This window comes from Mustela lutreola, chromosome 16 (genome assembly GCF_030435805.1).
Source record: "Mustela lutreola isolate mMusLut2 chromosome 16, mMusLut2.pri, whole genome shotgun sequence".
Lineage (NCBI taxonomy): Eukaryota > Metazoa > Chordata > Mammalia > Carnivora > Mustelidae > Mustela > Mustela lutreola.
Window position 1 is genome coordinate 13,533,798 of NC_081305.1, and position 13,834 is coordinate 13,547,631.

Genomic DNA, 13,834 nt, shown 5'->3' on the forward strand with positions numbered 1-13,834 from the left:
AGAGGCCCATAATGAAAGACATCTCATACCTCTCATTCCCTGGGTCAATAACCCCTTCAGTTTCATTCATCGGTGAGTGGTTAGTGGATCTAGAGCATAGGAATTCAGCACCAGAGATTGGGAGTCCAAAAAAGTAGGAAGTGGGAAGTCAAAGGTCAGAGGTTTATAATGTTGCTTCTTGGTTTGCCTTGTTTTTAAGTAGGAAGTCAAAAGTTGAACTCCCAAATGAGATGTATCAGGAATAGTGTTTCTTTTTATTTATTTATTTATTTATTTGACAGAGAGAAATCACAAGTAGATGGAGAGGCAGGCAGAGAGAGAGAGAGAGCCCGATGCGGGACTCGATCCCAGGACTCTGAGATCATGACCTGAGCCGAAGGCAGCGGCTTAACCCACTGAGCCACCCAGGCTCCCCTTGGGAATAGTGTTTCTTAAGTAATTCCCAATGTCAGAACATGGACAAAGAAACAAATGAAGCCTAGAATGCACCAATCAGACTGAACAATGAACAGCACCTGGAAATAGGAATTCCCCACAGAGGAGAATAACCACATCACAAAAGAGCATACTTAGTAAAATTTATTTTTTTAAAAAAAGAAAACAATAATTTATGCTCTTGACAAAATAAAGGATCTTGTCAATATAAATGTTTCTTAGAAAACATATGAAAAGATAATATAATATATATATGAATAAATCAATATTAACCTTACAGAAAAAGCAATGATTCCATAAAAATGGTAAGTGAGGATCTTTCTGGCCCTTACACCACAGTATTTTGGGAAGGTCCTATGATTCCTCCTTTTTTTCTTTTTCCATATAGATGTGCCCTCATTTTAAGAAACCCTGATGTACACACATCTAAATTTAGAAAGTTCATTGATTACCTTTAAATCAATAATTCTACTTATTTACGTATGTATGTATGTAATACACTCCAAGTGGGGCTGAAACTCATGATCCCAAGATCAGGAGTCACATGCTTTACCAACTGAGCCATGTACAATCAATAATTCTTTTAAAAAATCAACAAGAAAGTTTCTGTAAGGGATCCTTCAAATTAGAAAATTTTCCTACTGTGTTTAAAATGTAATTAATGAAATATATGTGTCCCCAACTTCTTTCGTTTATAGTTCTATTGCACAAAGCAAAGTATACCTGAAGTGAAGCAGTAACAGAGTTGGGCCTCAGACCTGACTGGAAAGAGTGTGCTCTTACTTATAGCATGAGGAAATGTTTGGGGGCACAAATTCTCTCAACCTTTTATTTCTCTCATCATGAGCTTTTTTTACTTTTCTCGTCTCTACCAGTTTCTGGTAAATTTTGCTCACCTAGTACTCTCAGGGAAAAAGGAGGAAGTCATACAGGAGGGGGCAGATTCCTGAATTAGTGAGTCACTCCAGCAGAGCAAAGTGAGAGGAGCTTCTGGGATTCGGTGTGTGTACATGGACATAGTTGGGGGGAAAGCAGGAGCAATTCTGAATCCTTGATCTGCTTTTGAGGCCCCTCTCCCAGTAGGGGCATCTGATTCCACTTTAGGAATAGCAACGCCCAGTCCAGCCCTCCCTGGATGGGACACATACTCAAGAGAATGGAGTTGGGCCTATTTGTCACACTCCTCCTGGCTCCCTTCCGCACAATGGTAGTGCAGCTCACAAAACTCCTGGATCCGGCTACAGGCCTCCAGCATCATCACTTTGGGGACCGTGATTACCACTCGGAAGAAATTCGGGTACTCGAAGCACTGCAGAGATAAGAGCCTGTTATTTTTGTAGCAATTGAATCTTGTACTAAACCTCCCTAAAATGATCAGGGTCCTAATCAGCAGAAAGCAGTGACGTCATTGACGCAGAGCTGTCGGTTTGCTCAGTTCCACCATGGAAGGTGAAATGAAATGGGGTAACTTATGTCAGGGGGTTTTAAAATGGACCCAGGAGGTTATTAAGAAGATGGACTTTAGGCACCTCTTCACTGGTGAATCCATGAACTTTTGAACTGGGCCAAACCACCAATCTTACAAGGACTCAGCCAGAATTCTTATGTACTCCTTCCTGCAACTTGCTGTATAAGAGTCTTTGCTCAGTGATAGCCTTAGTAACAAATTATATTCAGCCAAGATTAGTTTTCTGCCACCAATCAAAATTCTATAAACAATAAATATAAGCATTTCCTTTTGTCTTTAAAAACCCTTGACTTTTGTTCTGGGGGGATGGGGAGGGTGGGGAGTGGAAGGACACTATTTGGATTGCTGTCTAAATCTGTGCTCCCCGAATTCCAATTCTGAGACACCAAATAAATGTTTTTGTTTTATTTTGGTTCTGCTTCTTTTCTCAGTTGACACCATCATTGAGGTGCTAAGTCTGTAACAGTTAATTCGTCTTGAAAGGGACTTGTGGGACAGGCTTGTCTCCCCTCACCTAAAATGTTCCACCACAACTTTTCTCCCCAGTACAGATGGGATAATGATGGGGGAGAAACACATCTTAAAATTGAGGCCATGAGACACATCAGTTTAAATCTTATCAAATGAGAATACACTTTGTTGGGGCAAAAAAAAAAAAATCAGGTTAAAGACCAGCTCAGGGAGAGCTCCTGAGGCTCTAGAAACAGTTGAGAATGTCCTGAGGAGAGACACAAGCACTCACCGTTGCTGGGAGGCAGTGGACTGATTGCTCAGCAACTAACCGCTCCGTGAACTCCACATCATTCTCAAATTCTGGGAAATGTTCCATCTCAATTCCAACCTATACCAATAACAGGGAGAGGCAAATTTATCAGAAGGAGGGAAAACAGACCAACTCCCTATGCTAGAAATTAAGGTAGGGACTGCTCTACAAAGTATCTTGGAACGCCACTACTGAAAACTAAGAGTTCTAACACTTATGAGGTCATGGAATTTTTCATAGGGAAGAGAGAATTATATTTATATTAATATTTAAGTTTTTTGAAGAGTTCCTTCCTGGATGATGATAAATGAGAGCTGCAAACAGAATGCCAGTATTTCTCTAAAAAGCATTACAGGCCAGGCAATTCTTGATTGCATGGAACAATCCCACCTATTGCAAAATACTTAGTATCCCCAGTCCACAAAAATGCCAAGAGCATCTCCCCACAGCTGCCATAAGGCATTCTGCAAACAAACAAAACTCCCATATATTCCCACACACTCCTAGGGAACCAGTACCATTCCTAGTTGAAAAGTACAATGGTGTGGAAAGCCTCTTATTTGTGTCTTTTCTTTTTCTTATTTCTATCTTCTGTCTTCCCTGTATCTACCCATAAAATGATTTTCTGAATCAAGGAATTAAGAAGTCATTTTAAAGGGTGTTTTGTTGTTGTTGTTGTTGTTTAACACTGAGGTTAAATCGTGTTCGTGGGCAATTCAGAATAAGGAATTCCTAAACTGCCTGGCCCGGAAGCTCAGTTGGTTGTCTCTGTGAGTGCTGCAGACTGGCTTGTTTGCCCTATACCAACTACCCGCCACCCACATACTTACCATGAGGTACATGGCCCCGGAAGGGCGGACTGGCTGGAGTCCAGGGATGGCAGCCAATGCCCCATAGCAAAGATCAGCATTGGACTGTAACAGGAGGCAGGAAGATGTCAAGGGACAAAATTTAAGTGAAAGAAAACCAAGTCATTAAAAGTAGAACCCACACCGAAGGCAAGGAGTCTAAGTTTGCTCTCCTGGCATAAAGGGTCAACAAGAAAAAGTCTTATCCCCGGAAGCTTTCAACCAGGAGCTGAGTGAAGTACCAGAAATGAGAGAAATGTCAGGTGGCCGGTTACACTGATGCCACCTCCTGATTTGGAAGCCCCGTCATGGAACACTGCTCCAGAAATGAGGACCCATTATCCCTAATTCCTCTGGTGACTTTCCCTGCCTGCCAGAGTGGAAGGCCACGGGCTGCACTTACCTTCAGGAGGCTCAGGGTGTTGTGGTAGAACTCCTGAGGGGTGCGATGCAGGATGCTTTTCAGAGCTCCCTGGACAATGGTGCAGGGTCCCAGGATCCGCTGACTCAGCTTCACCAGCCCATCTCGGATCTAAAGTGCCCCAGCAAACAGATTATTTAGCCTTCCTTAAGCATTCCAGCTTTGGGGATTCTTGTTCTGACCATTCTTTTTATCAGGCTTTACATCTCTGAAGAAGCGATGGTGCCTAGTGGCATTCTTGGATTAGACCGCTTGGGTTTTAGCCCAGCTCTGTCACATACCTCCTGTATGACTCTGGGCAAATGCTACAATGTCTTAGTGCCTCACTTTTCTCAGCCATAAAAGGTAGATGATACTAATCCTGACCTCATTGGGTTGCTGGGAGGATTAAATTAAAATGATATATTTTGAACACTGGCACATCGTAAGCCTGCAAATAGCACCAGGGATCATTACCACTATTGTTTCCTTTTTTGCGGTCTGAAAACTAGAAGCGGATGGAACTTCTTCACAGAGCCAGGTACAGGAAAACTGAGTTTTGGAAAGGAATAACTAGTACTCTCTTTACCAGCATTTTTCCAGGCACTCAGAACTATGGGACCAAGGAGAAAGAAAAAAAAAAAAAAAAAAAACCAAAACACTACAACAACAAAAAAAATCACCTCCTAACCACTACGCGTGCAAAGTAAATATATACATATATACTAAATTAGAAGTACCATTTCACCAAATTTTTCTTACCTCGTTGCCAAAAATGTCTCTTCGGTCATGAATGAGGATCCAACCCAACCTCCAGCCAGGAACCAGCCAGCGCTTGGCCAGACCTCCACAGGACAGGATGGGCACGTTGCTGCTGAGGGTGGCCAGAGGCTCAAATGTGGAATCCGAAAACACCTGAGGAGAGTAGATGCTTGTTCGAGTTGTCTCCTGGCTTACTTTCTTCCAGATCCCATGTCTCCCAACCTCCCACCCTTTACTTTGTATAACTAGGGACGGGGCCTTGGATTCCTGGGCTCATCCTACCCAAAGCATGAATGGGAGCCCAAGAGGCTTCAAAGGAGACTGTCCCAAGATATTTAACCTGGTGTCTGGTCTGGATTAAAGGAAGCCTACAGTGAGGACACTGACCCCGGCCCAGGAATATGTATATGTATAACTCAATGAAGCTTGCTCTGGGGAATGAATGCCTGTTGGAATTAGAAATCTAAAAGTAAAATTGGGGCCCACAACTGTTTGTCTGAAATTCCTGGGCCCATATTTGTTGCAGAATGCAGAATTTTTTGGATTTTGGAGACATTATGTAGCACATGTATCATATGTTACGTAACACCCCAAAGGCAGTCGGGAACAGCACTCCTAATCAAGCAGATTAACATCTCTGTCCCTTTCCCTACATTTTTTATTTTTTTATTTTTTTAAAAGATTTTATTTATTTATTTGACAGAGATCACAAGTAGGCAGAAAGGCAGGCAGGCAGAGACAGAGGAGGAAGCAGGCTCCCTGCCGAGCAGAGAGCCTGATGTGGGACTCGATCCCAGGACCCTGGGATCATGACCCGAGCTGAAGGCAGAGGCTTTAACCCACTGAGCCACCCAGGTGCCCCGACCTTTCCCTACATTTTTGACAAATATATAGATCTGTAAGTGAGATACATCAAAAATCTTCAAATATCTTTGTATCAGGTCAAGTCAGGTTTTTCCACCAAATGAATTTCAAAAATCTTCAGATTTTCAGCTTTTTGGACTTTGGAAAATTGGCTAAGGTGTCGTAGATCTATATGTATGCTTTTTTAAAGTGGGGGGAGGAGGAGTAGAGGGAGAAGGAAAGAGACCATCTCAAGCCGACTCCACACCCAATGTGGAGCCTGACAGAGGACTCCATCTCACAAAACTGAGATCACAACTTGAGCTAAAATCAAGAGTCAGATGCTTAACCGATGGAGCCACCCAGACACCCCAATCTATGTATACTTTTAAGAGTGCAGGGATACTGATTTGCTGTACTGAAATGATTAGCAATTATAGAATTACTTCTGGTTATTCTAGATGCTAAAGGTCCCATGAAATAATTTGGAATTGAGATTACTGTAGTGATATATCCTGCCCAAGACTTACCATGTCTCCATAGATCTCATCAGCTAAGATGGGTACACATTGCCTTGCAGCCACTGAAAAGAAGAGAAATGGGCTGAAATCATTTACTGTGAATTGCCTAAGCAATTAATATTCACCTGGACTTGTTTTATTTTGCATTCCATGTTTGTGTGTTTTGTTTTCCTCTTTAAGAACTATATACTCTTCTTATACTCTTCGAGGGTACAGAGCCTAAATTTTCCATTTAATCAACTGGATATTTCAAACTCTCTCTTCCACAGAGGGGAATGGTGCAGGGGCAAGTGTTGCCTTCTTCCCCTTGTAGACAAGTCCTACCTTTCCAGTGGCATGTTATTCACTGGGAAACCCCGTGGAGCTCCCCCTTTCCATCCCCCATTTCTCATTCCAGGAAACAGTTAAAGGATTCCATTCCCATATCTGCTCCTGTCAAATGAAGTCTGATGGACTTACCAGCCAGAATTTTCTGGAGATGACTTCTACTGAACACTGACCCACAGGGGTTTGATGGGTTGTTAACGATGAGACAAGCTGTCTTTTCATCAATCAAAGATTCCAGTTGTTTCAAGTCGATTTCCCAAGACTTCTCTGGCTAGGGAGGAAGAAAGGGTGAGACCAAGATGATTCTGAAAAATTCAGGGGTAACATTCACCTAACACTGTCTTCTAAATAAAATGTGTTTGTGGCCTCCACCACCCACTTCCAGATCTTTCTGTGCTAAGATAATTGTCATATATTATTACGACATAATAATTGAGCACTTGGGTCTAAAATTAAAAAGTTGTTTACCAATAAATTGTAGAGTTTGACCTCAATTCCCATCGATTCAGCCAAAGTCCTGTAGAGAGAGAAACCAGGTCTCGGAACTAGGATGTTTTGTCCTGGGTTGGCCAACACAGCTAAACAAAGTTCAATAGCCTGACTGCAGCCACTAGTCAGAATGACATCCTGAAAAGAAATAAAAGGCTCACTTTGTTAGGAGTTCCAACAGCAACAGAAGAAAAGAGATTATCCAATGGGTGAGTGGCAAGCAAGAATAAACTTACTTTTACAAGTTCTAAGTGAAGTAGTAAAGGACTATACTAAGCCAAAATTAAAAGAAATTAATGTTTATGTATATCTATATCTAAATGTTGAAAATGTTGACCACTTAAAAGACGTAAATTACTTGAGGGCACCTGGGTGGCTCTGTTATTTAAGCATCTGGCTCTTGATTTCAGCTCAGGTCATGATCTCAGGGTCATGGGATCCAGCCCCAAGTCAGGCTCCACACTCAGCAGAGAGTCTGCTTGAGATTATCTCTTTCCCTCTTCCTCTGCCCTTCCCTGCTCTTTCTCTCTCTCTCTCTCTCTCAACTAAATAAATAAATCTTAAAAAAAAAAAAAAAAAAAAGGAAGTAAATGACTTTAAAAAGGACATAGCAGCTGTGACTCAGAGATTTCCATGAGAGATCATTTTGACCTTGGACTTTTTCACTTGGCTAGTTATTTTGACCAAAAATTTAAAGCCTGACTCTTCTCTGAAATATAGACTGAGGGCCCCTCTTATGTTAAGAAATATCAACCACACAGAATATACAATAGAGGGAGAGGGACATTTAAACTTGGCACAGCCATCAATTTGATATGCCATAGTACATTGATCTTCCCAAATGAGTGGAGCTCAGGAGAAAGAGGGAAGTTACAAACTTAAGAAAAGATCCTATTGGTAAAATTTTTTTAAATGTTACTTATTTGGTGTTCATGAATTATTGTTTTTTAATGAACTTTTGTGAAGAATCAAATGTAGGGGGAACTCAGAGTCCTTTGAGGCTCCTTAAGACAGGAGACCACATAAGTTGTATTGTAATGACATCATCATCATATTGTAATGACATTAAATATAATCATGGATTAGGGGATGCCTGGGTGGCACAACCAGTTAAGCATCTGCCTTCGGCTCAGGTCACGATCTCAGGGTCCTGGGATCAAGCCCTGCATCAGGCTCCCTGCTCAGCAAGGAGTCTGCTTCTCCCTCTCCCTCTGCCTGCCACTCCCCCTATTTGTGCTTGCTCTCTCTCTCTCTCTCTCTCTCTCTGACAAATAAATAAAGAAAATATTTGAATATATATGTATATAACCATGGATTGGCAGCTTCACTATATGAGAAGTCCTCAAATTGCCAAAGGGAAATTCTCCACACCTTCCCCCCCCCAAACCCTCATTCCTTGTGGGACAGAAACAAGGAAGAAGATACATATTGCCCGATACTGCAGAACTGCTTCAGAGCTGATACAGGGTCTAAGACTTACCTTAGCTTCCAGGGGTGCCTCTGGCCGGTGGTAGTAAGAAGCAATCTCCTCCCGACTGGATAAGTAGCCTGAAAGTGTAGATGGGAGAAGCTGACCACTATGCCTGAGAGCCAAGAGGGCTTCCTGCGACCTTCTGCTCCTGCTTAGAGTACGTGCTATTCAGGTTAGCTCTCAGCCACCACAGAGAAAGGAGATTGACTTTATGTTTTACATTTTTATAATAAGCTGAAATGTATGGGGGCTCCTGGGTGGCTCAGTCAGTTAAGCATCTGCCTTCGTCTCAGGTCATGATCCCAAAGTCCTGGGACTGAGCACACATCAGGCTTCCTGCTCAGCAGGGAATCTGCTTCTCTCTCTCCCTCTGCCTGCTCCTGCTCTCTCTCTCTCTCTCTTTGTCTCAGTGTCTCTCTCTCTCTCTCTCAAATAAATAAATAAAATCGTAAGAAAAAAAAAAAAAGCTCAAATGTATGATTAATAACAAGGAGAACTCTCCAAACCATAAAATACTCTGCACCATCTTGGTTACTGTGATTATGTTTTATTTTTCATAAAAAAAAGAAAGCAGGATTCAGATTATTTCTATATCCCTTCCAGGCACTATATTTTTTGAAAAGTTACAGTCGATGCATTCAATACACTGGGTCCCTTTTAAGTTTTTTAGATCATATGATATACCTATTTGTGGTTTTGCACAATATTTTTCTTTTACATTTTATTCTTGAACAATATTTCCAAATGTTGGCTTACAAACATGAGGTAGAGTTACCATGATATAAATTATCTTTTACAAAATTGCTTTCCATAAAGATTGCACCTCCACTCAGAAAGTCCAGATACACTATTTCATAATGTTCCACTTAATAAAAATAAATGTTCTGAAGTTATACAAATCAGCACTTCCTTAAGTATTCATAAGGAAGAGCATTTTCTTATATATACATTATGATCTGTATTTCTTTTGGCAGGAAATGTTCATATCCTTTGAATATCTGTCACATGGAGAATTGGCTCTGGTTTTTCAGGTTGAATCAGTTCCCTAATATTTTGGGCATAAAAGTTATAAACTTGTTTTATAATCACATTTTAGTCTTTTTTTTTTTTTTTTTAGATTTTATTTATTTATTTGACAGAGAGAGAGAGTGATCACAAGTAGGCAGAGAGGCAGGCAGAGAGAGGAGAAACAGGCTCCCTGCTGAGCAGAAAGCCACATAGGGCTCGAGCCAGGACCCTGAGATCATGACCTGAGCCAAAGGCAGGGGTTTAACTGACTGAGCCACCCAGGCTCCCCCTTTTTTAAATTTTTGTTGTATGAAACTTTAAAAAGCGTAAAAAACAAACCTAAAAGTTTTGTCCCTCAGACCTCTCTGAAGTATTTTTAAAATTCTATTTTAAGGGGCACCTGGGTGGCTCAGTGGGTTAAAGCCTCTGCCTTCAGCTCAGGTCATGATCCCAGGGTCATGGGATCAAGCCCTGCATTGGGCTCTCTGCTCCACAAGGAGTCTGCTTCCCTCTCTCTCTGCCTGCCTCTCTGTCTACTTGTGATCTCTCTGTCAAATAAATAAATAAAATCTTTAAAAATAAATAAATAAAATAAAATAAAATTCTATTTTAGTGGGGCACGGGGTTGGCTCAGTCGGTTAAGCCTCTGCCTTCGGCTCAGGTCATGATCCCAGGGTCCTGGGATTGAGCCCCACTTCAGGCTCTCTGCTCAGCCCGGAGCCTGCATCTCTCTGTCCTTCTACCCGCTGCTCCCCTGCTTCTGCTCTCTTTCTGTCAAATTAATAAAAATAAAATCTTTTTAAAAATTCTATTTTAGCATGAAACTGGACTTGTATTCTGCATTAGAAATATGTAATTATGGCTTGGCTCTGTGACAACAAGGATGGATCTTAGAGGGTATTAGGTCGAGTGAAATAAGGCAGGCTGAGAGAGACAAATTCACTTACATGTCAAATCGAAAAAGCAAACAAATGAACGAACAAACAAACAAAAAAGCTAAATCAGACCTATAAATACAGAGAACGAACTGATGGCTGCCAGAGGGAGATGGGCTGGAGGATGGGGAAAAATGGACAAGGGGATCGAGTTATGAAATGCGTTAGTGATGAGGATAGAAGGCACAGCACAGGGAATACAGTCAATGATACTGTAATGCGGTATATGGAGACAGATGGTTGCTACGCTGTGGTGAGCACGGCATGACCTACAGGGACGTTGAATCACTATGTTGAACACCTGAAACTAGGGTAATACTGTATGTCAACTGTATTCAAACAAAAAGTAAAAATAATTTTAGAGAAGAATATGTTGCTAGGTGCACATAATAGAGAGATGGGCAACACTGAAATAAAGCCAAAGGATCACGGATTTTATTACAATGCTTGATGTGGAAATGTTTAATAGATGGAGACAGTTAAACATAAATAAGAATAGGAATGGTTAAAATGGGTGAAGAGGTCAACTGTATGGTGACGGACCGTAACCAGACTTGTGGTGGTGATCACTTTGTAGTATATAAATTTATTATATTATATTATATAGCTGTACATCTAAAACTTATATTTTAAAACCACCTACATAGGAATATTTCTTTCTGTCAGAAAGAACCTTCTCATCTTCAGGAGGAAAACCCCTTCTTTATATTCTAGTTTGTTTTTATCTCTTTCACCCGAGACGTTTAAAACAGCATTTAATGTGGTTAGAACTCAAGTTAAAATAATCGCCATATGTACGGAGAAGGGGACATAAAGCCAAGAAGCTATTTACATATGCATTAAGTAAATTAATTTAGGACCTGGAGGGTTCAGTAAGCAAGCAGCTGCAATGACACCCCAGGCCTTCCTATTAGAATTAGCAGTGATAGGATAGGAGTGCAATCTGAGGAAGAAGGAAGCTTAGAGGAGGGCTCCGCGTGCCAGAGGAAGCGAGGAAAGAAGCTGGACTCTGCTGGCTGTGTTTAAGCATTCTGAGATCGCGTTCCCCAAATCCGAACGACCACTGCATTTTAGCCTTTCCTTGGGAACTGTGCATCAAGGAAGCAAGGAGAACCGCTCGAAATTTATTCCTAATAGAAGGGCACTAAAGATTTGGAAGCCACTGGTTAGAGTCTCAGGAGAAGCTTACCAATGGAGGGGGCATAGCCGTTATATTTCCCCGAGTCCAGGGCATCTTTCATGGCTTGGGTAACTTCAGGGTCTGTAGGCAGGTTTCCAAACACAGTAGGGTCACCTTTTCATGGGAGAAAAGAAAGAGCCACCAAGATGTTACTTTTCCATGCCCAGTGCTCAGACTCTACCTCTATTCCCATCTTCTCCAACCAGCTGTAAGCAACAGTGATCGCCCCTCACCCAAGAGCCCCCAACTCACCAATCGACAGAGCAATCATGGTTTTGTCTGGATTTGGCTTCACCTTCATGCTGTCCACAATGGCCCGGATGGGATTGAAAGTTTTGTTGGACATGTCTGAAGGCTTCACAGACCATCTGGCCTTCCTGCCTTTCCTTTTTTCTGGTAAGGAGCTTCTCCCACCAATGTTGACATGCATATCCAGAACGGAGGGGAGGCTGCTGTTGCCGTTCATCTGAATCACATACGGGTCCATCATTCGTGGAGCCTATGGGAAAAAGGAGGTCCCTGTGACTCTAGCAACAGAGCACCATCCTGAGGGGCCATATTTGGGCTTACAAATCAGAGTGATTTCACTAAGCATCTCTTTTCAAACTGCCTTCTTTTGCCAAATTTCTCATGTTTTCTTGTGAATGAGGGGAATTTTAAGACCTGCTGAGATAGAAGACAAAGCAAGAACCCACTGTATAACATTAGCAAAGACCGTTCCATTGAATACTTATCTACTGTGAGATTTGCTGTGTGCAACCCTAATGCCTGTAAAATTTTAACAGCTCTCGGTGCAACTGAAAGGAAATGACATGAAAACTGTGAAACCGTCAAAGATTATGTGTTGCCTCCTTTCCAAGCAAAGCCTATCCAAGAATCTCCCTAATGCTTCAACAGACCGTGTCTTGCCCTCTGCAGAGAAGAACCAGGAAAAACAATTCCACGTGGTTAGAAATTTAGCATTAATCTTGTCATCAGTAAAAATAAAGTCCTGTCCCATAAGCATCTTACTGCCCTGTGGAAAAAGAAGTCAATACACCATAGAGGAAAAAAAAAGCTTACATCCCAGTTACCACCCCCAGATTAGCTGAGGCTTGAGATTTTACCTTCCAGCTAAAGGAGAAACAGCCTCTAAGGAGAGAAACCTGGAAGCTCTCTTAGTGTCCTTTCACAGGTTACAGTGACAACGGCCTCAGGTGCAGTTCTTGACTCCTGAAATAGTCTGCACATATGGGCGTTGGGCCCAGAACTTTTGTGCTATTGGTTAGGGTGCGATGGAGGTGGCCAGCCCTCCCGCCACTCCCCTCCTCATTTCTGAGGCTTCTCACCTCGAACCCTTCCCCCACCCCACCAGCAAATCAGGAGTTTGTCCTCACTTCACACATCTGGAATTCTCTGTGTTAACTCTTTCTGGACACTTTGTGAGACGTCTGAGAGGACTGTCAGAGGATCAGTTATGATTACAGTCGGCAATTTTTATTAAATCTCTTTTGATCCGAAACAACCCAGTAACAAGTTAACAGCACAGAAACGTGTAAGGTAAAAAGTGAGAGTCGTTCCTTGTACCCTGGTCTCTGTAAGCTCTATTCTTGCTTCCAGGGGTAGGGAGTGGTCATGATTTGGCCATTTCTATCATTCACCAAGATGGATTCATAGGTAGGTATGCAGAGGACAAAATACATAGATACAAGATAGATACACAGATACATAATTTCAGAGGTTTTCAAAACACTGAAGGGATCAGGTTTACAATTTGTTCTGCAGCCTGTTTCTTTACTTCCTACATCTTGTCTTCCTTTCCTGGTCCAGGAGGTTCTACTTCAAGTCACAACAAACTGTGCAGTTGAAGCGAAATAAGTCCCACTCAACAAATAGCTTAAACCACAGAAGGGTTCAAGGCAATTAAAACCTGAGCAATGTCATCTTGTCCTCTGAATTCTCCCTCATGTACTGGTTAAGGAGTAACTGGAAGAAAAAGATGTCAGTTGAGGTCTAAACAAAACAACTTCCCTAAGCACACGGCGGAAATCTCAGCATTCTGGCAAGTCTATGGAAAATACTGTCCATTCAAGGGTTAAGAGAAGCCTGGGGACTCCATGGCTCGGCTCCTATCTGTTTATTTATTGGAAGACAAAGAGTTGTTACATAAGTTCTTTCTTCTCCATTTACTTTTGGGTGATTCCAGTCTCCAGGGGAGTTGAATAACCTTTTATTTTTCTGGACCTTTCTTCTCTTAGTGCTTTGAAGAACTTATCTAACACATTCCCTTCCCCAAACCAAAGAAGCAAGCATTCACTACCTCATCTTACCAGGGGAGCAGCAGAAGCATAAAGCAAGGACAGGAAGCCTGCCAGGTCAAAGAGAATTTTAGTTCTAAAACTGGA

At 41.9% G+C, this 13,834-nt stretch overlaps 1 protein-coding gene across 1 annotated transcript; it reads right to left on the bottom strand.

The window, feature by feature from the left end:
• Positions 1 to 564: 564 nt before the first annotated feature.
• TAT (tyrosine aminotransferase) lies at positions 565 to 12,665 on the bottom strand. Its single transcript, XM_059153026.1, has 12 exons — positions 12,557 to 12,665; positions 11,703 to 11,949; positions 11,460 to 11,564; positions 8,337 to 8,404; positions 6,836 to 6,994; positions 6,500 to 6,638; positions 6,050 to 6,102; positions 4,677 to 4,829; positions 3,918 to 4,046; positions 3,497 to 3,580; positions 2,646 to 2,744; positions 565 to 1,744 (listed from the first exon to the last, which is right to left on the bottom strand). Exons 2-12 carry the CDS (start codon positions 11,938 to 11,940, stop codon positions 1,604 to 1,606), a joined length of 1,368 nt encoding a protein of 455 aa, XP_059009009.1. The 5' UTR covers positions 11,941 to 11,949; positions 12,557 to 12,665; the 3' UTR covers positions 565 to 1,603.
• Between the last annotated feature and the right edge of the window lie 1,169 nt (positions 12,666 to 13,834).